Source organism: Heliangelus exortis, chromosome 11 (genome assembly GCF_036169615.1).
Source record: "Heliangelus exortis chromosome 11, bHelExo1.hap1, whole genome shotgun sequence".
In the NCBI taxonomy this organism is placed as follows: Eukaryota; Metazoa; Chordata; class Aves; order Apodiformes; family Trochilidae; genus Heliangelus; species Heliangelus exortis.
The window spans coordinates 743,134-765,384 of NC_092432.1; the positions used below are offsets into that span (position 1 = coordinate 743,134).

Below are 22,251 nucleotides of genomic sequence, written 5' to 3' on the forward strand. Positions count from 1 at the left end.
GAAGCAGGGGATAATAACATGGGTGTTGTCCTGGCAGGGAAAAAGCAAAAGGTCATCAGGCAGCTTTGTTGAGGACACCCCCTCCTCCACCACAATGGTCTCTTTGAGATCCTTTGGTATAAAAAGGAACCCACAAGCTGGGAAGAAGGACAGCAAAACATTTTCTGCTGGGTAAGCAGATCGTAGCCCAGCCAGCACCAGATGTGGCTGCACAGCTGGCAGTGACACACAGAGTGTTTGTCACACACACCAAAGGGCCTGGGACAGCCCAGACGAACTGCCAGGGAGGCAAACCAGCCCAGCAGAGGGAATTCTGCTGAAATCCCTGCTCCTTGGGAGGAAAGAGATGGGCTGAGGTGTGCACAGCACCCAGCATGGGGAAATGAAGCAGTTCAGGTGTTCAGAAGAGACATCAGCACCTGCACATCAACACCCTGCACATCAACCCCTGCACATCAACCCCTGCACATCAACACCTGCACATCAACACCCTGCACATCAACCCCTGCACATCAACACCTGCACATCAACACCTGCACATTTACACCTGTACATCAACACCTGCACATTAACACCTGTAGGAGGGGGACAACCAAACTGCTGCTCCCTGCTGGGGTGGCCAAAGCAGGGAAAACACAGGGCAACACCCACTGCCTGCACCTTCAGCTGAAATTTCTCAGCAAACGCCTCCAGCTCCACCCAGGAGAGGAACTGCAGGTCCCTTGCAGAGGGATGGAGGTGGATATGACAAGGCTTGGTTACCAGGAAAGCCTCCAGGACACGGTTAGGAAATGATGGGAGCCTCGTGGAGGGAGAGCCAGAGCTTGCAGAGGGTTGAGCATCCAGCACAGGCTGCAGGGTGGGGTGAGCTCAGCCAGCAGACAGCTCAGGTACTGAAGGACATCACAAACTTCTGACCCCACTGACTCCTTGGGAAGCCCAGGAAATGGATGTACACTGCTTTGGGGTCCTTCTGAAGGCACCAGGTCCTGGTGCTGAGGGACTTTGTTGGGCTACCAAATACCAAAGAAATCCCTCGGGCTGCCTGGGTGCTGCTGGTGCCACAGAGTCAGCAAAACCACAAAAAAAGCAAAAAATCCCCTGTAATTCCAGTGGCCAGAAGGGCCACATCCCTGGGAAGCTCCCAAGCCCATCACATTTCTCTGCTTACTTGTGATGGGGAACTGGGGAAGGAAGAGGTCTTCTTGGTTTAAATTAAAGGGCAGCAAAATGACAAAGCACCTCAAAATCCTGAGCACATTTCTCCTGCTGCCCCCACCCCTGGATCAGGGCTCAGCACAGAGATCAGGAGCTCCCCTTGGGACCTTGCCCCTCAGCCCTGCACTTGTGGCTTTTGTGGGCCCCTGGAAAAATATTTCTAAATAGCTCTCATTTAGCCTTCAAATTTTCTCTTTGCATTTTTTATTCTGCCTGTTTCTTAGCAACAAGCTCAGTTCCCAGGCTCTCTCATTGCTCTCCCAGTGCTTGTCTTCACACTGAACACTTTTTGAAGCCACAGCTTTGCTTTGGAGTTATAATTTTTGGTTAAAACCCTCAGCCTGAGGTTACTCTGATCCACAGAAGAAACAAAGCAGCTGCCCAGGGTGTCTGCAGCCCGTGGCACTTCAGACAGGGGTTGGTGTTCTGCCTCTCCCTTTCTTTTTAAATAAATTACTGACCCTTTTGTGATGGCTCCTCCATTCCCTGGGATCACCTCTGTCTCTGCACCCCCCCCACAGCTGAGATGGGACAGGTTCAGAGGGAAAAGTTCACAGTGCAGGAAAATCCACCAAAAAGTGGGGAACCTCTTGTTTCTGCCCCCTGGATCAAGCAGAGAGCGAGGCCATCACCTGCCTGGGACCTCCTGGGGCCATGAAGCTGCCACCAGAGCTGGTGCCACAGAACACCCCAGGGTTCCCCTTGCCAGCAGGAGGGTACCCCTGGCTCTCACCCTGTCCCCACCTCCCCCACAACCCCAAAGCTCCTCCTCACCTCTGACCAGTTCCCCACAGCCCACTGGGAGGGGCAGGGGACCTCCTGGTGACAAGGCATGGTGGCATCTGGCTTGGGGAGGTGCTGGCAGTCTGCTGGGTGCAGGGCCCTCTGCTCGTCCATCCCCACGCTCTGGATGCACAGCACCGTCCTCTTCATCAGCCCCGACCACCCACAGGTGGCTGAGCAGCCCTGCCACTCCCCGACCCACCACCTGGGGACACGGGGGACAGGGGCTCAGCATCCAGACAGGCTCTGTCCCGAGCCCCACACCACCCACCCAGAGGAGTTTGGGGTCTGGAGATGTGCAGGAGAGGCACAGGGGCCCCAGCAGCCTGAGATGGGGCCTGGGGAAGGAGCATCCCAGCTGGGGCTCTGCTCCTGCCCCAGCTCAGGGCTCCTGACAGCACCTGCAGGTGGGGAAAACCCTGGGAGGTGCTCCCAGGGACCAACACAGGGGCTGGGAGCATCCTGAGGAAGAGCAAGGAGGCTGTGAAGGGATCCAGCACAGATCCTATGAGGAGAGGCTGAGGGAGCTGGGGATGTTCAGGCTGGAGAAGAGGAGGCTCAGGGGAGACCTCATCACTCTCTGCAACTCCCTGAAAGGAGGTTGGATGTGGGCTGGGCATGGGCTTAAGCTCTGCCAGGAGAGGGTTAGGTTGGAGATTAGGAAGAAATTCTTTGCAGAGAGGATGCTGAGGCATTGGAATGGGCTGCCCAGGGAAGGGGTGGATTCTCCATCCCTGGAGATATTTCAAAAGAGCCTGGATGTGGCACTGAGTGCCATGGGCTGGGAACCACGGGGGGAGTGGATCAAGGGTTGGAGCTGATGATCTCAGAGGGGTCCTTCCCAACCCAAATGATTCTGTGATTCTGTGACCCTCAGAGGAGAGGTGCAAACCCAGGGTGCAAAGAGCTGCACGTGGCCTGGTGCAACCTGGGCACCCCCTGACCTTGGTCACCCCCTCAGAGCAGCTTGGACACCAGGGCTCTGTGACCAGGGGAAGGACCTGGCTGGGCAGGGCTCCTGGCTCTGTGACCAGGGGAAGGAGCAGGACCTGGCTGGGCAGGGCTCCTCACTGCACGTCCTCTGCTGGTCCTCGGGGCGGGTGAGAGCGTCGCAGAGCTGCTCCTCCACGATGCCCATCAGCTTCTCCACACAGTGCACCAGCTGCCTCTGCACCCCTGGGGACACAGCAGGGGCTGGAGTGAGGGGGGACACACACAAACCACCCGGCACAGGAGGCCCCGAGGTCAGCCTCAGCCACCAAAACCAGGGGGAGGAAAAGGAACTGGCAGCTGAGAGCCCTCGTGGGCTGTGGCACTGCTGTCCCCGTGGACACAACAGCACCAGGGTGCTCCCAGGGTGCTCCCAGGGTGTTCCCAGGTGGGAAAAGCAGAGCTGGACACCAGGACTCAACCTGAAATGTGTGAGATGAGACCTACAGAGCTCAGCTGGGCTGCAGAATAACTCTGACATGCAGGGACACCTGGGACAGGATGGGATGGGATGGAATGGGATGGGATGGGATGGGATGGGATGGGATGGGATGGGATCGGATGGATGGATGGACCTCAGAAGGTGACCTCAGAAGATGTTGCTTTTTTTTTTTTTTTTTTTGCTTTTTTTTTCTCCTCACCCCAGGACCTCCTGAGCCCCATCCCCCCAGGAATTTCCCCAGCATCCATCCCCGTGTTCTGGGTCTGGCTCTGCAGCCCTGCTCACCGGTGCCACAGGTGGCAGTGCAGGAGGTCCAGGAGCCGAGGTGCCAGCGGAACCGGTCCTGCTGGACCCGGTTCTGGCCGTCAGGAGGGCGCTGGATCGTGTACTGGTACCGCACGCCCGGGTTGGTCTCCTGGAACAGCAGCTGGGGGGGGAATAACGGGGGGGTCAGAACCCCAGGGGCTTTTCAGGAGGTACCAGCCCGGGACAAAGGCACCGCCCCGGGTCCAGCTCTGTCCCCAAAACCCTCCCCAAGCCCCCTCCCACCCCAGTGCCAGGCAGGGGCTGGGAGCTCAGGATGTTTTCCTAAGCCTAAGTGTTCCCATTGTGCCCAAAGCTCTGTTGTTCTTGGAGCTGGGTTTGGCTGCTGGGGGTGCTGGGCTGAGCTGCTGCAGCAGGGAGAGAACGTGGGCCTCTCAGGGGGGTCCTGGGGTGCTCCCTGGTGATCACCCCCTCCTCACCAGATGGAATTTCAGCCTGGTGCCCATGGGGTGATTCCCAACTTCTCCAGGGAAAGCTCAGTTGGCTCCCGCCAGCTCGACACTCAGAGGCAGGTCCCCAGCAGTGAGCCCCCTGCACAGCTCACCCAAACACAAACATTCCTGGAAACGTTCCCTGGGCCAGCAGCTCCTGATGCTGAGACACGTGTCCCCATCCCTCGGGTGGCACTGAGGTGACACGAAGGACCCCAGCAGCTCAGCCCAGCCCGGGAAGGCAGGAGGGACCCGCACGGTACCTGGATCCAAACTGGCTCCACGGTGGGTCCCGGGGAGGTGAGGTTCTCCCAGTTCCCAGTCCTCTTGTAGGTGAAGGTGGTCCCTGCCACCCTGTAGTCCCCGTTCCACTGGATGGTCCATCCCCCATTCAGGAAATACTTCTCGGGGTCCTCACTCCGCAGGGCCAGGAAATTCCCGGCCTCGGCGACCTCCTCGATCCGGATCTCCCGGGCTCCCACAGGGATAATCCCAATGTCCACGTAACCTGGGGATGGAAACCAGCAGCACTCAGGGGAGTCCAAGATGGGGCAGAGACGATCTGCACCCTCAGGTGGGTGCTGGTATCCCTCAGGTGGGTGCTGGTGTCACTGGGATGGGTGCTGGTGTCACTGGGATGGGTGCAGGTGTCACTGGGATGGGTTCTGGCGACCCTGGGATGGGTGCTGGTGTCACTGGGATGGGTTCTGGTGTCCCTGGGATGGATGCAGGTGTCCCTAGGGTGGGTGCTGGTGTCCCTCAGGTGGTGCCAGCACCATGCCAACCCTTACACCTCGTTAAGGCCCCAGCAGGCACCAAACCCCACCTTGCAGAGAGCCCATTTCCTGCAGGGAGCTGGCAAGGTGTTTACCACACGTTCAAGGTGTCCCTGTCAACCCACAAACCCCCCCTGCCCCTCTCCAAACCAGCTCCAGCATGCACAGCTCCCTTTCCAGACCTTTAGGCACAAGAAGCACATTTGGGAACACTTGAATTCCAAGAACCAAGAAGAGGAGCAGCAGCACCACATCTCCCCACGCTGCTCCCATCAGAACCCAGGCAGCTGGGATGAAAACCACCCTGGAGGGGCAGCGGCGTGGAACGGGCTCCTGGTGATGTGGGGATGGAGCTGAGCACCTTACCCAGCCCCTCGCTGTCCTCAAAGGTCTTCTGGATGGTGTGGCAGGTGGAGCCATCCCCGTGGCAGACCCCGCACCGATCCTCCACCGCGCTGGAGCCGATCTCGTAGTCGCAGCCCACGCTCTGCAAGGCACCCAGTCAGACCCCACACACCCCAAAACCTCCCCCTGCCCTGGGATCACCCACAGAGCCTGCGTCCTAAAGGGTGGGAGATGAGGAAGGTGAGTGGAGAGTGGGGAGAGCTGGAGTTTTCCTGAGGATGGGCAGCAGGATGGGCTCCTCACTCTAATGTATCCTGGTCCTGTTCATACACAGTGGGAAGCACGACCCACATCTCCTCTTTACCTTTTCCTACCCAGATTCCCAGGCAGCAGAGCCTGTTATGAGCCAGCCTGAGCTGGGAAATCTCCTTGGTCCTGCCAGTTCTGTTCCACAGATTCATGGAACTGGTAGGAAAAGACCCTTAGGATCACGCAGTCCAACCCTTCCCCCAGCACTGCCCAGGCCACCACTGCCCCGTGTCCCTCAGCACCACATCTCCAAGGCTTGGAAACCCTTCCAGGGATGGGGACTCCACCTGGGCCAGTCCCTGATATCCCTTTCCAGGGGGAAATTATTCCTGATATCCTGGAACTATCTCCCTGAAGTAACCATATGCTCTATTTCCTTGAAGCACATCCCCACCACCTCTCCAGGGCTTGGAAACCTCTCCAGGGATGGGGACTCCACCCGGGCCAGTCCCTGACATCCCTTTCCACGGGGAAATTATTCCTGCTATCCAGGAACTATCTCCCTGAGGTAACCATATGCCCTATTTCCTTGAAGCACATCCCCACCACCTCTCATGGACCTAAGGGAAGTTTTTCGTGTGCTGGATGACACAAGGAGCCAGCTCAGCCCCTCAGTGTGGGCAGTTTGGTCACCCGAGGGGTGGCCCCAGGCACGGGGGGGTCCTTGGGGTCCGTGGCCGTGCAGGACCCACCTTGCAGATGCCATTGATGCAGATGTCCCTGCTGGTGCTGCCCTCATCACAGGGGGTCCCATCGATGACCGCGTCCCGCAGCTTTTCCGCAAAGAACTCGTCCTCCGGCCGGCAGTGCAGCTCACAGGGGTTAACTGGGGAACCCAACAGGCAGAAACTCAACCCCAGCAGCTGGAGGCCAGGCAACCATCTCCAAAAACATAAATTAACCCTGCAAGCCCAGTCATACTTTACAACACGGCGTGGGAGCCACGTGGGAAGCACAGATCCTATGAGGAGAGGCTGAGGGAGCTGGGGGTGTTGAGGCTGGAGAAGAGGAGGCTCAGGGGAGACCTCATCACTCTCTACAACTCCCTGAAAGGAGGTTGGAGCCAGGGGGGGTTGGGCTGATATCAGTGGGACAAGAGGGCACGGACTAAAGAATTTTTTCCTAATATCCAACCTAAACCTCCCCTGGCAGAGCCTCAGCTCTGCCAGGGGAGGTTTAGGTTGGATATTAGGAAAGGATTTCTTTCTGGAGAAGGTGATCAGCCATTGGAATGGGCTGCCCAGGGAAGGGGTGGATTCTCCATCCCTGGAGATATTTCAAAAGAGCCTGGATGTGGCACTCAGTGCCATGGGCTGGGAACCACGGGGGGAGTGGAGCAAGGGTTGGGGTTGATCATCTCAGAGGTCCCTTCCAACCCAGCCAGTTCTGTGATTCTGTGAAGGGCAGACGGAGCCTGGGGGCTGCCGGCAGAACCTGGCACGGGGTTTGCCCCCCACTCACTGTTGTTGGGCACTGGTGTCCACTTGTAGAGCTTCCCCTTGTAGAGCATGGGGTTGAACTGGCTGCACTGGAGCTGGCGGAAGGAGGGCTTGTCGGGGGGGCAGGCTCTGATGTTGCAGATCCGGAACCGCTTCCGCTCCCCCAGGCAGTACCTCCCGCCGTACTTGGGCCTGGCCAGGGGGGGAAAGGGAAAATCAGAGAATCCCAGAAAAGTTTTGGCTCAGAAGAGGCCTTGAAGATCATCCAGCCCAACCTCTTTGACAGGGACACCACCTCCCTCCCACCAGCCCCATCCAACCTTCAGCACTGCCAGGGATGGGGCAGCCACAGCGTCTGGGGGCACCCTGGGGCTCAGCACCCTCACCATAAAAATATTCTTCCTTATATCCGATCTAAACCTCCCCTCTCTCAGTTTGAACTTCTTACCCTCTGTCCTATCAAACAAACACCTCCCACACAGAAGCAGAACCCCCCTGTTTATTCACAGCAGGTTTTGTGCCTGCACAAAGGTTTAACCTCAGGAGGTTGGGTCAAGGCTGAGTCCCCCCGGGGTCCTCTCCCAGTTAAACGCCCCCAGTGGTTCTGCTGCACCGTTCCTGTAATGAAGCTGCCCACGAAGCCACCATCCCCTCCTGGAGTTCCCCCACTGAAACGTGGGGACCTCAGGAGAATGACTTTTCCCCTGAGCAGTGAAGCCTGGGCACACTTTGCAGTAGAGAATGAAGTTAATTATTATTTTAGGGTTGTGTTTACATACCCTGCCCCAAGGAAATACCTGTGGGAGGAGGACTGCCCCTGTGCTCACTCCATCCAAAAGGCAAAGCTGAACATTTACCTACGGTGGCCAAAGCAAACAACTGCCTGGAGAAATTCTGCTGCTTTCCCCGTGTTTGCTCTCCTGTCTGCCAGCAGCTGTGCTTAAAACACTCCAGAAACTACAACTGCACTTCTGCCACAAACTCATGTCAAACACAGACCCAGCTCTTGACCTGGGACCCAGACTACATGGCTGGAGCCCCTCTGGGGCCAGGGGGAGAGCTGGGGGGTGTTGAGGCTGGAGAAGAGACCTTGGAGCAATGGGGAGAGCTCAGAGCAGCTCCCAGTGCCTGAAGGGGCTCCAGGAAATCTGGGGAGGGACTTGGGACAAGGGCCTGGAGGGATGGGATGAGGGGGAAGGGTTTGTAGCTGGGAGAGGTGAGATGGAGAGGAGATTTTTGGGAGAAATTCTGTGGGGTGAGGGTGCTGAGCCCCAGGGTGCCCCCAGAAGCTGTGGCTGCCCCATCCCTGGCAGTGTTGAAGGTTGGATGGGGCTTGGAGCACCCTGGGGGGGTGGGAGGGGTCCCTGCCCATGGCAGGGGGGGCACTGGAGGGGATTTAAGCTCCCTCCAACCCAACCCAGGCTGGTTCTCTAATCCTGGCCCCTCCAAAGGCTTCCACTGCCCTCCCTGGGACAACCCCATGAAACGAACCCCCCCGAGCCTACCCCAGGGCACCTCCTCAGGGCAGGGGGTGGGGGGCAGGAGGGTGCCCAGATCTGCAGGGCCATAACCCTGGTGTTGCTGTCCTGGTTGGGGTCTGTCCCCCTGCCTTACGTGGGGCTGCTGCATTGCCTCTCAGCACTCTGCACGCCCGCCCCGCAGCTGCGGGAGCAACTGGCCCAGGGGCTCCAGGAGCTCCAGCCACCCCCGATGGGCTCAGGACGGAAGCCCACGGGCACACACTCGCCATTGAAGCACCACTGCAGAGGGAGAGGCCAGGAGAAATGACAAGAAAAAGAAAAGAAGGTTTAAGGATGAGCCCGGTGGCGAGGAGCAGCGAAGCCCCCACGAAACCCCCGAGGTGTGAGCAGGGATGGATGTGGGAAACATGGGAAGGGCAGGGATGTGGGGCTGCTGGAGGGGCTGCACAGGGCAATGGCCTCAGTGGGACCCCTGCTGGGACCTCTACCCCAGCCTCAGCCCAGAGGGAAGAGCCACGGAGGCAGAGCCACGGGCAGGGACACAGTGGGAGGTTCCCAGCAAAATCTGGGCTCACCCCTGGTGCTGTGGGACCAGGGGAGGGGACACCAAACCTATTAAGGAGAGCCCTCCCCAGATGTTTGGATAACCAGAGCATTATGCTACACCTTGCTCTGGTGTGTCACCCACCCATGGTGACCAGAGTGCTGGTCCCCCTGCCCAAGCCCACCAGCCCCCTCCTCCCCGCAGCCACACAGGAGGACACTGCTCCCCTTACCTTGTTCTCCCCACAGGCCGTGCCATCCACGGCTGCGTCCAGCTTGGAGTGACACGTGGAGCCCACGCTGCACCACAGCGTGCTGCAGACACTCTGCAGGAACAGGGATGTACAGGGCATGGGCACTGCACCCCCAGCCCCCCGGGACAAAGGTAAGAGGGAGAGGATCACCCCAGGAACAGCCCCTCCCCACCCCCGGGAGCCCCTCGGAGCCAGACAAACCCCTCCCCATCCCCGGGGCCAGACAAACCCCTGTGACCCCCAGAGAGCCCCTCGGGACCAGACAAGCCCCTGTGACCCCCGGGGAGCCCCTGCCTTACGTCCATGTCATCACAGAAGGTGGAGTAGGGGCCGTACTGCAGGCGGCACTGGTGGCTCACGTCGTAGAGGACACCGGGGGGCACCAGGGGATAATCCAGCACCTCCCGGGCTGGGGGGTCATCCAGGCACAGCCCCCAGCCCCGGCTGAAAGAGAAGAGAGGTCAGAGCAGTGTCACCCCCGGCCACACAACGCTCCAGCAGCTGCTGAGAGGGGACCCGAGCAGCTCAGCCGAGTCCCACCACATGAGGAGCAATATCCCAGCTGATCCCAGCCCGGCTCCTCATCATCCCTGGAGCTGCTCCTGGGGGTGGGTGGGTATGTGTGGGGGGAGTGTCTGGTCCCAGTGTCACCCCCCAGCCCTCGGCATGGCAGGTAATGGGGAGACAAAGGGGAAAAGGCTTCTCCAGGGGCTGCTGGACCAGTGCCTTGCACACTGAGATGTCCCTGTCCCCCTGAGATGTCCCTGTCCCCCCGATGGAAACCCAGAAATCCCTGATGGAATGATCCCCTGTTTTTTTTTGCCATATGAGCAGGTCCCCAGCTCAGCCCCTGGGCAGGAACCTGAAGGTGAAGGGTTCCACCACACAAAGATTTTCCTGCCCAGAGGCAGATGCTGTTCCTACATTCATCAGCTCAGGTGCCAGCAAACAGGGCCCCACAAGTCACCCCAAAACCACCCCAGCCCTCCCTGCCCTCTGATCTGCCCGGGGCACTTTCTATCTTGCCCGAGTCTAGGGGACAGATCTCTGTCCCACTGCGGAGGGTGATGGGGATTTTCTGTCAGCTTTCCAGTGCTACGTTCAAAATCTATTTCTTCATCAAAATACTTCCTGATCCTCCTACTGGTCTCTTCAATTGGCCAAAACATGTTACCAAGCCAGCAAAAATTGGCAGGATTTTCCCTCTGGCTTTACAGGGATGTACAATAAACCACAATCTACAGTAAAAATGCACAAGGGTCTGTGCTGGCTCTGCCTCTTCCAGCCCCTTCCTTAATGAGCAGGATGATGGAGGAGATGGGAGGATGATTAAAACCCCACATGTGAGCAGGCTGGGATGATCTGCAGATCCATTTGAGGGCAGGATTAAAATTCCATAAAGCTCTCGGAGAACCAGAGGAAGGGTCCAAAAAAGCCAGGGTGGAATTTAATAAAAACAAAGGCGAGGATTGGAGCTTGGGAAGGATCAGCTGCAGAAAGAGGGGGGGCTGGCAGGGCTGGGGGACCCCCAGGCTCTGGGATGGTGGGGAGAGCTGGAAGGAGCCCATGGGAGGAGGAAAAATTAGTTGTCTGATCTAGGGAAAAGAGTGAAGGGAGAGGAGACAAGGTGTGGAGATGGAGGGAAGGAGGGAAGAAGGGAGGATGCTCTACAGCACCACAGCCTCCTGGTGCTGGGTCCTGGGTCCTGTTTCACAAGGGCATTTCCCCAGCAGGCTGGGAGGGAGCTCACATCATGGGGAGGGGAGCAGAGGCCCTTACAGCATCTTCTGACTCCTCTGAGGGCGAGAGGGGAAAACCAGGGGATGCCAAAAAGGGCCGGTCCGGGCCTCTCTGCTGCAGGAGCATCACCTCCTGCCCTGTGGCAGCCTCCCTGGTTCCTTGGGGAACATCACAGCAGGGAGGGCACCTCCTCCATCACCTCTGGGTGTCTGAGCAGCCCCTGACCCTCAGCCTTGCCCAGAGGGTCTTCCATCCCTCAGCACCCAGGGCCTGACCCTCAGCACCAGGGCTCTGCTGCTGTTGATGATGGGAATAATTTTCATCTGCTTCAACCCTGGGCAGCGCTCGTAAATAATAAAACTTCTGCAAAATACTAATCCTCTGAGAGTGCTGCTGCTTGGTTTTTTTTGGTCGTTGTTCCTTCCCCCAACGCAAAGCCTGTTGCAAGCACACCCAGCAACCCCAGGTCAGCAGGGTCTCATTTTCTGGCTCGTTCCTTCTCCTTCTCCTGCCAACACCAACTGCAAGGCACTCATGTCTGTGCTGGCCTCTCCCTCTCCGGGGGGGCTGGGAAGATGCCTGCCAGGCTCTGCTCTGCTCTTAAGGAAGAGCTGCCCCTCCTGGGGGGAGCAGGGACACCAAACCCCAACTGGGGAACCCTCCAGCTGCTCCTTCTGCCTCCTTCCCTTCTGCCTCCTCCCCATCACAGCTCGGAGCAGCCCAAGGTCGCTGCAAGCAGGAAATTCTTAATCCCAGAACGAAGGTTCAAAGCAGAGATGAGAAAGTTCTGCTCCTCCCCAAGCCCCCAAACCTACGTGAGTTCAGGCAGGGCCCCTTGTCCCAGGCTGCAGGGTGGGAGCTTAGCCCCCCACAGCCCCCCCACCCAGCTCCCCTGGCACCGCATCCCGAGGATGCTCTCCCTCTGCCCCAACCTTCCCCTAGCAAGGAAGGGAAATGTTTCTCCAGCCCAAGAAGCCCCTGGCTGACAGATGTAAACCTCTGGGCCCCGTTCCTAGGAACTTAATAACAACAGGCTGGAAAAGGAGCCACGGGGTGCTAAAAATAAACAAACGCGGGGAAGAATCTGGCGGGGTTTGGGTTCCTCACGTGGTGCCTCCTGCCACAGGCAAACATCAGCCAGGGAGAAAACTGCTCTCAGCCTCCAAGAAATCTGCTCTGCCTTTATTTGCTGGTGACACGAGCCCTGTGCCACCTCCCAAGCCAGCAGCACGTTGCTGCTTTGGTGTTCAAACCCCCATCCTTCCCAGCGGGGCAAAACCAAAGCCATTGGGAACCCCCCCAACTGGGGGGGCTCAGCAATTGGGAATCCCCCCCAGCCCCTTCCAGACACTGCCCCAGCATGGGGTCATCACCCCCCAACTGCACAGCCCAGCTCTTGGCCTCCCTGAACCCCAGAGAGCTGGGGTTGGCCCATGGATCCAGAGGTCCCTCCAGCAGCTCAGACTCCCACCCAGTTTGGTGTCCCCTGCAAACTAACTGGGGGGCACCTGATCCCCCTCACCCAGACCCTGGATGAAGGTACTGAACCCAACACTGAGCCCTGGGGGACACCACTTGTGACAAGCCACCAGCTGGATTGAATTCCATCCACCACAGCTCTTTGGGCTTGGCCAGCCAGCCAGGTTTTTAGCCACGAAGCAAACCAAGCCAGGAGCAGCCACTTTCTGCAGGAGAATTCTGTGGGAAACGGTGGCAAAGGCTTCCCTAAAGCCCAGGCAGACAGCTACAGCCCCATCCACCTCTTCAGAGAGGTTCAGGTTGGTCAGGCAGGACTTGCCTTGCACAAACCCTGACCAACTTGTTTTCCTGACTGTGCCAAGTGCTGGCACTCAAGCTGATCTGCTCCATCCCTTCCCTGGCACTGAGGACAGGATGACAGCTCCTGCAGTTCCCTGCATCCTCCTCCTGGCCCTTCTCACAGATAGGGGATGACATTTCCTGACCTCCCTTCAACTGGGAGCTCCCCAGACAGCCAGGGCTGCTGACAGATGATGTCAAGTGGCTTGGTCAGCACGTCCAACAGCTCCCTCAGCACCCTTGGGTGAAGCCCACACATCCCAAACCATCTGGATCCATCCCTTGCTGTGGATCCCAACCTCCCCATCCATCCCAAACCATCTGGGGCCATCCCTTGCTGTGGACCCCAGCTTCCCCATCCATCCCAAACCATCTGGGGCCATCCCTTGCTGTGGATCCCATCCTCCCCATCCATCCCAAACCATCTGGGGCCATCTCTTGCTGTGGGACCCCATCCCCCCCCAGTGAGGAAGAAGAGGAAGGGACTCACTCAAGGAATCTGGTGATGTACTCCCTGCTGCAGCGGGACCAGGTGAGTGGGGAGGTGTCATACAGGAGCTGTGGAGACATGATGAAAGGTCTTTTCCCAACTGGCTCACAGTCATTGCTGCTTCCATCATGCTGAATCCCAAAACTGTGTAAGAGCACAGTCCCAGAAGGGAGAGGTGAGCCACACACTGCCACAGCCACCCAGCCCCTGCTCTGCTCTGCTCTGCTCTGCTCTGCAGCCCCACACCACGCTCCACCCTACAAAGCTTTGTCAGGGGCCATGACATTCAGGTCTCCTGGTCAGAATGGACCCAAAATCAGGGCATGCAGAATTCTGCCTCTGCACACAGACCCTGTTTGAAAACTTCTTGGTGGGCAACCCTCACCTCCAAACCCCTCAGCATCAGTAACACGGGACCACGTTACACCAAAGCAACTTGCCCAGCTTGCCCTGGATGTGATTTTTTGATTTTTTTACTAAACCTGGGGCAACCTCTGAGATGAAATTCCCAGGGTGAGTGCCGGAGGGGGCAGGGGAAGGTTTGCCCCAGCCAGGAGACACCTGGCAACCTCCTCCCCTCTTCCAGCCCCTGCCCTCCCGAGCCCTGTCCCAGCAGCACAGAGGAAGGGGTCAGAGGAGGGGGAGGAGGTGGTACCTGTGTCCCAGCTCGTGGGCCACGGTGAAGGCCAAGGGCAGCCCCGTGTCCTCGTTGATGTTGCAGCTCCGGTGGGGCTGGCACATCCCTGCCACGTGGGACAGCCCCAGGGTCTCGCAGGGTCTGTTCATGGCTGCACAGATGTCCTTCCTTGGGCAAGGAGGGAGACAAAGGACACAGACACAGAGCAGAGAGGGGGTTGGAAAGGGGGGAAGGAGTAGGGCAGGAGGACACCAGACACTGCCCGAACAGAAGCAAGCAGGGAGACGTCCAACGCCTCTCCACAGGGGAATGATTTACAACCTTCCCTTTCCCCTCTGCTCTCCTGGTATCCCCGGATCATCGCTGAGGCTGAGGAATGGGAGCTGCCAGCCAGCCTGGCTGAGGCTCTGCCATTGTATAAATAAAGCTGATGCTGGGAATAATTAAGCAATTCCTCCCTTGCTGGGGGGAGAGCATCCCAGGGGTGCTGCGGTCCCGGGCAGGGGAGCTCCAGCCACCCAGGAAGAACAGTCCCACCGGAGGACACGGCCTCGAGTGCCTCATTTCTGCTACAAAGCAAACTTCCTTCAGGAGATGAAACTGTTGTGGGGTGTGAATCATCACAGATGCTGCCAACAGCCCGGTGGCTGCAGCTTGGAACCATCAAACTATGTTTGTACTGCAAGGTATATAAACTGGGCCAGGGGCAGGAATTCCTGGGAGCTCCATGGGAGGTCAGGAGCCTTCTCCAAGGCTCCTCTGCCAAACCCAGCACCAGCTTCCAAAGGAAAAAGGGGAGTTAATCCCTGTGAACATCTCCTGGGAGGGAGGATCCAGCCACGCTGGGGCTTGGCAGCAGGGCCATGGGGAAAACCTGGTTTGGAAACCTCGACTGCCTCCAGGTTTAGGGATGAGCTTGGAGAGCACTTCCAGCCCTCAGGACCAGGTTACCTCCAGATTTCACGTGTGAAATCCATGTGCAAGGTGCTCAGGAGGGGCTCAGGCACTGAGAGTGAGATTCAGCAGCTCGTGCTGAGCTGGACCTCTGGCTGCCTGGATGCCCACAGAGAAAATTCCATCAGCCAGAGCTGCAGCTCCAGCAGAAACCACCCCGTGGGCACAAACCTTGTGAGCAGGACTGCGACGTCGTGGTGCAGGGGGTGGGAATCTCCTTTAATGTTGATGCTCTTCTGCCATTTGCAAAAGCTTCTCAAGGTGTTGTCTGCGTGGTGGGAGATTTTCAGATCCTCCTGCCAACACAACGAGAGTTCTGCTGTCACATTGCTGCTGCTGGGCTTGGTTCTGATCCCGAGCACATCGGAGTGAAATGAGGAGTAACTTCCAGCCAGATGGAATTGCTCCATATTTACAGTTGTGGGCTGGGTGGGGACACAGCCCTTCACTGCTTTGCTTTTCATCTGTGATTCCACCCAAACACGGAACCATCTGGTACCATCTGCATGGCACCAGGCTCCCCCAGAGCCACCTCTGGAGCTGCGGCAGGGACAGCCCCGGAGCTGCTCTGCTCCCCAGGCAGGCTCCAACCCCCCCATCCCGCCTGCCAGGAGCAGGATTCATCCCTGTCTCCCTTTTCACCTCCTCGTTCTCCAGCAGGATGAGTCTCACGATGGCGATGTTGATGGGGTTCCCGATGCTGGCGTGGTGGAACAGCCCCGCCACCTGCAACACAGCCAGGGCACAGCCACTGAAACACAGACCCTGTCCTGGGGCACCAGGGAGGGGAAGCCACTGGGGGTACCGACTGGAGAACTCTCAGGGAATTCCCCAAAAGGGAAGAGAAGAGCAGCAGCAGAGCTTGGGAAGGGAGCTGTGCAGCGTAGGGACCCCCGAGCAGAACTGCCCAGGAGAAACCTCTGCTTTTCATTGCCCAGAAACCCAGAGAAAAGCCAGAGAGGAGGTGGAACAGGCTGTGAGAGGTTTGCTGAGCCCAGGGGGTCTCGTGTCTCTCAGCTGTGTCCCTGGCAGCTCCAGGGGCACCAGGACTCACCATGTTCATCACAGTCAGGACGTACTTCTCGATGTTCTCACTCCCGTGGTACTCCACCATCTTGGTGTCTGCCACCACCAGGGTTTCCACCCACTTCTCCTTGCTGATGGAACGCTGCTTTATCCTCCTCTTCCTGTGCTGCTTCTGTTCCCACCTTTCCCTCCGCTTCTCAGACCTCTCCAGGCTTTCCTGAGTTTCTGAGGTATTAGGGGAGGGGAGGGAAGAATTTAATTTCTATAAAATACCTGCAGTTTTGTTAAAAGATCATCAAGGTCTCTTTTTTTTTAATGCAAAGAAATAGCCTTTTGGTGCAGAGAAGGAAGCACCAGACCTAGACCCACAACCTATATGTATTTTGCTGTGCTGTATGTGCCAAAAAATCAACGAGAGGTGAAGTGTCTGACCTTGATCTCTTGCACAGCAGCATTAGCACGATAGGAAAAAAAAAATTAAAACACTTGAAGGAATTTCTTTGACTGGGAAAGGGTTTGTCAGATTCTATGAGGAATACGGAGCCTCCCAGAGAGGAGCACTCAGGGTTTGTACCAACAGCTGAATTTAGAGGCAACCCTGCAGAGATGCCTGAGCATGCAACCCCCGTGGGTTATCATCCCAAATCTGTGTTCTGCAGGGACAGACAATTCCACAACACAGGAACCTCTGCACCCACAGAGCTGGGCTCACGTCTTGAGCCAAATCCCAAATGTCATCAGAGTCCTGGGCAGCACCAAGACTGTAGAATCACAGAGGTTTCCTCCCCGATGAGGAGAGTGGACTCTGCTCCTTTCCAGGGAGAAACAAGGGGAACATTCACTGGGCTGAAGGGAGCAGGAGGTGGAGGAGAGCTGGGAGACTCCTCACACACACCAGCAAATGGGAATTCTCCCGTGGAGCCCAGGATCAAGGTCAGGGTCAGCCTGCAGCTGGGTAAAAGCTTTACAAACCGCATCCCACAGAGTGAGGATTGAGGAGAGCTTGATAAGGGCTCAGCCCTGCTGCCCCAACAATGGACTTTCAGACTCTAGGGACCAGGCTGTGTGAAAGGGTGTTTTATCCTCTGGCCTGAAAAATCCCAACTATCCCAGATAATTGGCTGAGTTGCCAACACCACTGTGACACTTCAATCACAGCAGCTTCCTTGGAGCTCCTTTCCATCATGTCCTTTGCTGCTGGGATAGGGGCAGGGGGCTCCCAGGGAGGGCTCTCCTGGCACCTTCACAGGATCACAGAACCATCCGGGCTGGAAAGCACTTCTGGGATCACCAAGTCCAACCCCTGATCCACTCCCCCCGTGGTTCCCAGTGCCACATCCAGGCTCTTCTCAAAAACCTCCAGGGATGGAGAATCCACCCCCTCTCTGGGCAGCCCATTCCAATGCCTCAGCATCCTCTCTGCAAAGAATTTCTTCCTACTCTCCAACCTAACCCTCTCCTGGCAGAGCTTAAGGCCAGGATCCAATCCCCTTTGGCTCCCTCTCCAGCCCTGTCCCAGCTGTACACACACCCTGCTGGGGGCACTGACAGGAGTTAACAACACCCCACAGCCAAACCCTGCTGCCTGGGTGGTGTTTGGCAAAGAGCCCCAGCAAAACACCAGCACAGAGTGAAAGGCTGGCAGCAATTAGAAGCCTGCAGGCTTCTGGTTGCCTTCCCAGGGCAGGCACATCCCCTCACATCACATCCACCCCATGATGGGATCCATCCCCCTGCCCTACACACGGGGTGTGCTACACCCAGGGCATGGCACTAACAAAGGCCAGAGGAAGGCATCATGATCACAGCCACGGATTAAATAATTGAATTAGATTCACAGAAGGGTGCCTGAAGATAACCTGGCAGTAGGAAAAGTAACCAGTTTCTGACAGCAGAGAGCTCTAAGGAAGCAGAACAAGAGACACTCCTGGAGGGTGCAGCTTCCCTGAGCAAAGCACCCCAGAGCTGCTGGGGATGTGCTGAGCTCCTCTGCACTCAAAATCTTCTGTTTGGGAGTTTATTGGGAGTTTATTCTGCTCCAGGCAGAGGAGAAGGATCCAGCACGCACGCTCTGCCCCTCAGCACAGAGGCTCCGGGGCAGGTCAGAACCCTGTGTTTGCATGGAAATGAAACCAAATCCTCAGGCTCCACACCAGGGCTGCTTGCAGCAGGGCCAGGAGGAAAAGATGAGAGGGAGAGGCCTGAGGCTTGGCACGCAGAGTCGTGTGTGTGGGAAACAAACACTGAAACATTGTCAGGAGGGGAAAAATCACTGCCCCGTGCTCTGCAGTGATCTCACGACCTGCAGCCTCCCCTGGTAATGCCACAAAGCCTGGCAATCAGCAGAACAGCTCTCCTCACCTGCAATTTCATTTACATGAGCTTCCTGTGATAAAAATCCCCGTGGGAATGGTTGTGTGGGCACCTCAGGGCTGTCCCCAGGACACCAGGCACCCACCCACCAGATGTCACCCCATGGCAGGACACCACGCAGCCCATGACCCATCCTGGGGTAAGTTTATGGTCTGAGGGTTTCCCCTCCTGCCAGAGGGACCTCCAGCCCAACCTGCCAACCCCGAAGAGCCATCAGATGGACACCAGGAGCTCCAGCTGGGAGCCATGTGCTGGGATTCAGAGTCTGCAGAGGCTGGGCTGGGGGCTCACCATCCACACTGCTCCCCTTATCCTTCCAGCCTGGGCTTCAGACTCCCAAATGCAGGAGGAAGGGAACCATACCTTGCACCCCACAGGTTTGCTGAGGAGCTGGTGGCCTCCTGGCTCCCTCTGCCCCGTGCTGGGGTGCCTGGCGCTTGTAGATCCTGTGGGGCTGTGCTGCCCCATCCTCCTGGGAGCTGGGGGACACTGGCTCGATGAAATAGTCCTCGTTCATCAGCTGAAACACACCCTTCTGGCAGGGAGAGACAAAGCTGTCACCGTGAAGCCACCTGAGTCTGGCACAGACCCACACCAAAGGGCTTGGGAATGGGAGGGGGTTTGCAAAATTCCCCAGTAAGAAAGGAGTGTTCTGTGCTCTCTAAAATAACTCTTTTTATGGGTATCTTGAGCTCTGAGCTCCCGGACCAAAGGGAACAAGCCAGCAGGATCATGAAGGAAGTAAAAAGCCAGAGATGCCACCACAATGGTGCTGGTGAACCCAAGGAGTGTCTGACCCCAGGGAGCTCAGGGATGCTGGAACAGGAATGCCAGAGAAGCAGAGCACAGGGAACAGACACGTGTGGAGTCCCAGGCTCTGCTCAGGCCACCTCTGACCCTCTGGAGATGCTCTGGAGAGTCCAAGCAGACAGCCCAAGGGATGATGTTGACCCTAGTGCCATCCTTGGAATCTGGGATCCCTACCCCCATCACCTCCAGGGAACCCCAGTGCCTCTGCCACCCCCAGCCCCAGCTCAGGAACGGGGTCTGAGCACCACGGGAACTACCAAATTCTGCTCTAACATTTGTGCAACCCCCCAAGAGGTTTTTAACCCCTGTGGGGACCTGGGCGAGCTGGATGCCAGCAAGAGAGACACTGAGGGGGAAGTCAAGGAATTCTTCTTTCCGAGCACAAACACAAAGTCTTATTTGTGGCTCTCAGCCAGATTTAGACTCTTGCAGGTCACTGTCACCTTTGACAATCTCTGCAGTGGAGGAGGCAGGGGAGGTGCTCCCCAAACCTAACAAAGTTTCACTCTACATGAGCTGTGCTGTCACCCATCCCACCGGGGTGACAAACACCTCAGCTCCAGGTTTGTGTTCCTCCTCCTTCTGTGCTAGAAGGCTGAGAATTGCTCTCTTTGGGAATTCTGACACAAACAAGTAAACACAGTCCCGGAGAGTTCCCAAATCACTGGAATCCGTGGGAAATCTACAGTCAGCTCATCCACGGCCACGCCAAACCTGCACGATGAGCTCCTGACTCTGCTGCTGCCAGGAGGAGTTTTCCTATCGTTTTTTTTTCAGCAGGAAAAAAGGATTTCACCCGATTCCTGATATTTTTTTTTTTTTTTTTTTGCTGATGGACGCAAGCTCTTGGTACTCACCAGACCATCACAGGTGCTGAGGGCTGCCAGCCCCCCCAGCAGCACCCTGCTCTGAACCTCCCCGATCATGTGGCAGGAGTTGTGGGTGTGGGACCGGATCTTGGCGCCGGCGATGCCCCCGAACCGCCTCTCGCTGAGGAACCCGGGTGCCAGGAGCCGGGTGTTGAGGCTGAGGTTGAACCTCAGGGGTTCCCCTCTGTAACGCAGCTCGTAGAAGGTGAGGGGCTTGCTCCTGGGGGAAGGTGACCTCCGGTGCAGGGCTCGGTGGGACAGGTCGTAGGAGAGGAAGGATCCACGCTCATCAACCTTGATGGGATGAACGATGTCGCTGCCGGAGTAGGGCAGGGGGGGCTCTGGGGAGAAAGGGACCCAGGGGTTGGATTTAGGGTTCATCTCCCACCCTTTCGGCTGGATGCCGAGCGGCCCAGCAGGGTCAGGTACCCACGCACCAGTTGGATCTGGTAACTGGTGACCAGTGCAGGCAGCAGGGAAGGAAGGGCAGGAAGCCCACAGCCCTCGGGGGGTCGGGAATTGGGATTTTCCCTGGCAGAGGGCACGGTCAGGGTTGGGGCAGGATGGGGAGGGATGGAGGTGGGCAAGGGGGGGCCGCGCAGCTCCGCAGGGCTCTGCTCCAGCCGGTCCCGGTTTCCCACTGTTTAATTACAACTGCCGGGAAAACAAACCGAACCGAACCAAAAATCTACCTCCCCCCCCCCCCAAAAAAAAAAAAAAATCCAAGTTTTGATACGGTGCTTGGAGGCCGTCCGGGGAGCAAAGCAGTGCCCGGGGAGCCGGGAGGGGAACCGGGGGAGCTCGGGGGAGCCGGGGAGGATCAGGAGGAGCCGGGAGGCGGCCGCGGGGGAACCGGGAGGCAAGCGGGACCCCGGCCCTGCCCAGCCCGCGGGACCTGCGGGGCGAGTCCGACGCGGGGGCTGCAGCGGCGGGGGACACCGGGGCTGCTCGGCTCCAGCTCCGCGGCCATCCCCGCCTGCAGCCCCGCACCCCGCCTGCAGCCCCGCACCCGCGCCATCCTCGCAGCCCGCGGCCATCCCCGCGGCCATTCCCGCCTGCATCCCGCACTCTGCGGACAACTCCGCACCCCGCGGACATCCCCGCGGACGTCTCCGCCTCGCATCCCCGCACCCTACGGACATCGCCGCCCGCACCCCCGCATCCCGCACCCCCTCTCCGCACCGCCCGCGCCCTCCCGCGCTCTCCTCCGCGGACCTGTCGGTGCGGTCCCTCCGCCCGCCTGCGCGCCCGCGGCCAGCGCCAGCGCGGCGGCGAGGTGCAGGAGGCCGGCCGGGACCGGGACCGGGACCGGGACCTGGATAGGAACCGGGGCCGGGTCCGGCATGGGTGCGGGCAGCGGTGTCTGAGCGCGGGCCGCGGTGCGGAGCGGGCGGGGCGGGCGGGGCTCGGCGGGACGGGACGGGGCGGGCAGCGCGCGCCCGCCGGTACCGCCGCGGCTCGGGGGCGCCTCCTGGCGGTCCCGGCGCTGCCCGTGCGGTGCGGGGCTGTGCGGGTTTCGGCGGAGAGAGATAAAAAAATTAATATAAAAAGCAGAACAATGGGGGTTTCTGTCGCGGCGGGAACACAGGTGGGGCTGAGCCTTCACCCCCCAAGCCCCGGGATGGAATGAGCGGGAAATACAAATCTAACCCCCAGAGCAAGGGGGGGAAGTAAAGGGCAAAAAATCAGAATAACGGTGCAAAAAAAAAAAAAAAAAAAAAAAAGAATAAGTGTGTTTTGTCATCCCTGCCCGCACCCTCCCCGCCGCTGCCGACCTCGGGGGGTGGGATCGGGGGGTTGGGTGGGAGCCCCCAGGCGCGGGGGCAGCGCTGGAGCCCCCTGGTGGCTGCGGCCGGGGATGCACCGGGCACCCCCCGCACAGCGCCGGGAAGAGCCGCGGAGGCGCCGCTCCGCACGTGGCGCCCGGCTAGCTCAGTCGGTAGAGCATGGGACTCTTAATCCCAGGGTCGTGGGTTCGAGCCCCACGTTGGGCGGGAGTGATTTTTTTTTCCTTTCACCGTTTAATGTTTTTTTTCAGTGCTCCTCAGGGTCCCCGGAGCCAAGAGTTAACAACCCAGCTGGGACTTCATCGGCTGTAGTGTGGGCAGCAGACCTGGGCTTGGCGCTGGGGAGGTGACACCTCGAATCCTGGGGTCAGTTCTGCGGGAACAGAAGGACACGGAGGGGATGGAGAGAAGG

General features: G+C 58.4%; 1 protein-coding gene and 1 non-coding gene across 2 annotated transcripts in view; one reads left to right on the forward strand and one right to left on the reverse strand.

Moving 5' to 3' along the window:
• The window catches only part of ADAMTS7 (ADAM metallopeptidase with thrombospondin type 1 motif 7), a 33,257-nt gene extending 11,803 nt beyond the window's left edge, over positions 1 to 21,454 (reverse strand). Inside the window, exons 1-18 of the mRNA XM_071754073.1 lie at positions 21,268 to 21,454; positions 20,041 to 20,393; positions 18,737 to 18,908; positions 16,029 to 16,225; positions 15,617 to 15,700; positions 15,146 to 15,270; positions 14,039 to 14,188; positions 13,384 to 13,527; positions 9,635 to 9,779; positions 9,315 to 9,407; positions 8,672 to 8,817; positions 7,080 to 7,249; positions 6,311 to 6,444; positions 5,331 to 5,451; positions 4,452 to 4,696; positions 3,719 to 3,860; positions 3,051 to 3,177; positions 1,993 to 2,206 (exon numbers count right to left, since the gene is read on the reverse strand). Coding sequence (XP_071610174.1) covers positions 1,993 to 2,206; positions 3,051 to 3,177; positions 3,719 to 3,860; positions 4,452 to 4,696; positions 5,331 to 5,451; positions 6,311 to 6,444; positions 7,080 to 7,249; positions 8,672 to 8,817; positions 9,315 to 9,407; positions 9,635 to 9,779; positions 13,384 to 13,527; positions 14,039 to 14,188; positions 15,146 to 15,270; positions 15,617 to 15,700; positions 16,029 to 16,225; positions 18,737 to 18,908; positions 20,041 to 20,393; positions 21,268 to 21,397 — 2,892 coding nt within the window. The 5' untranslated portion in view covers positions 21,398 to 21,454. The remainder of the gene's footprint in view (positions 1 to 1,992; positions 2,207 to 3,050; positions 3,178 to 3,718; positions 3,861 to 4,451; positions 4,697 to 5,330; positions 5,452 to 6,310; positions 6,445 to 7,079; positions 7,250 to 8,671; positions 8,818 to 9,314; positions 9,408 to 9,634; positions 9,780 to 13,383; positions 13,528 to 14,038; positions 14,189 to 15,145; positions 15,271 to 15,616; positions 15,701 to 16,028; positions 16,226 to 18,736; positions 18,909 to 20,040; positions 20,394 to 21,267) is intronic.
• A 519-nt stretch (positions 21,455 to 21,973) lies between these two features.
• TRNAK-CUU (transfer RNA lysine (anticodon CUU)) lies at positions 21,974 to 22,046 on the forward strand. Its single transcript has one exon. It is a non-coding gene; the product is annotated as a tRNA-Lys (tRNA).
• The last annotated feature ends 205 nt before the right edge of the window (positions 22,047 to 22,251 follow it).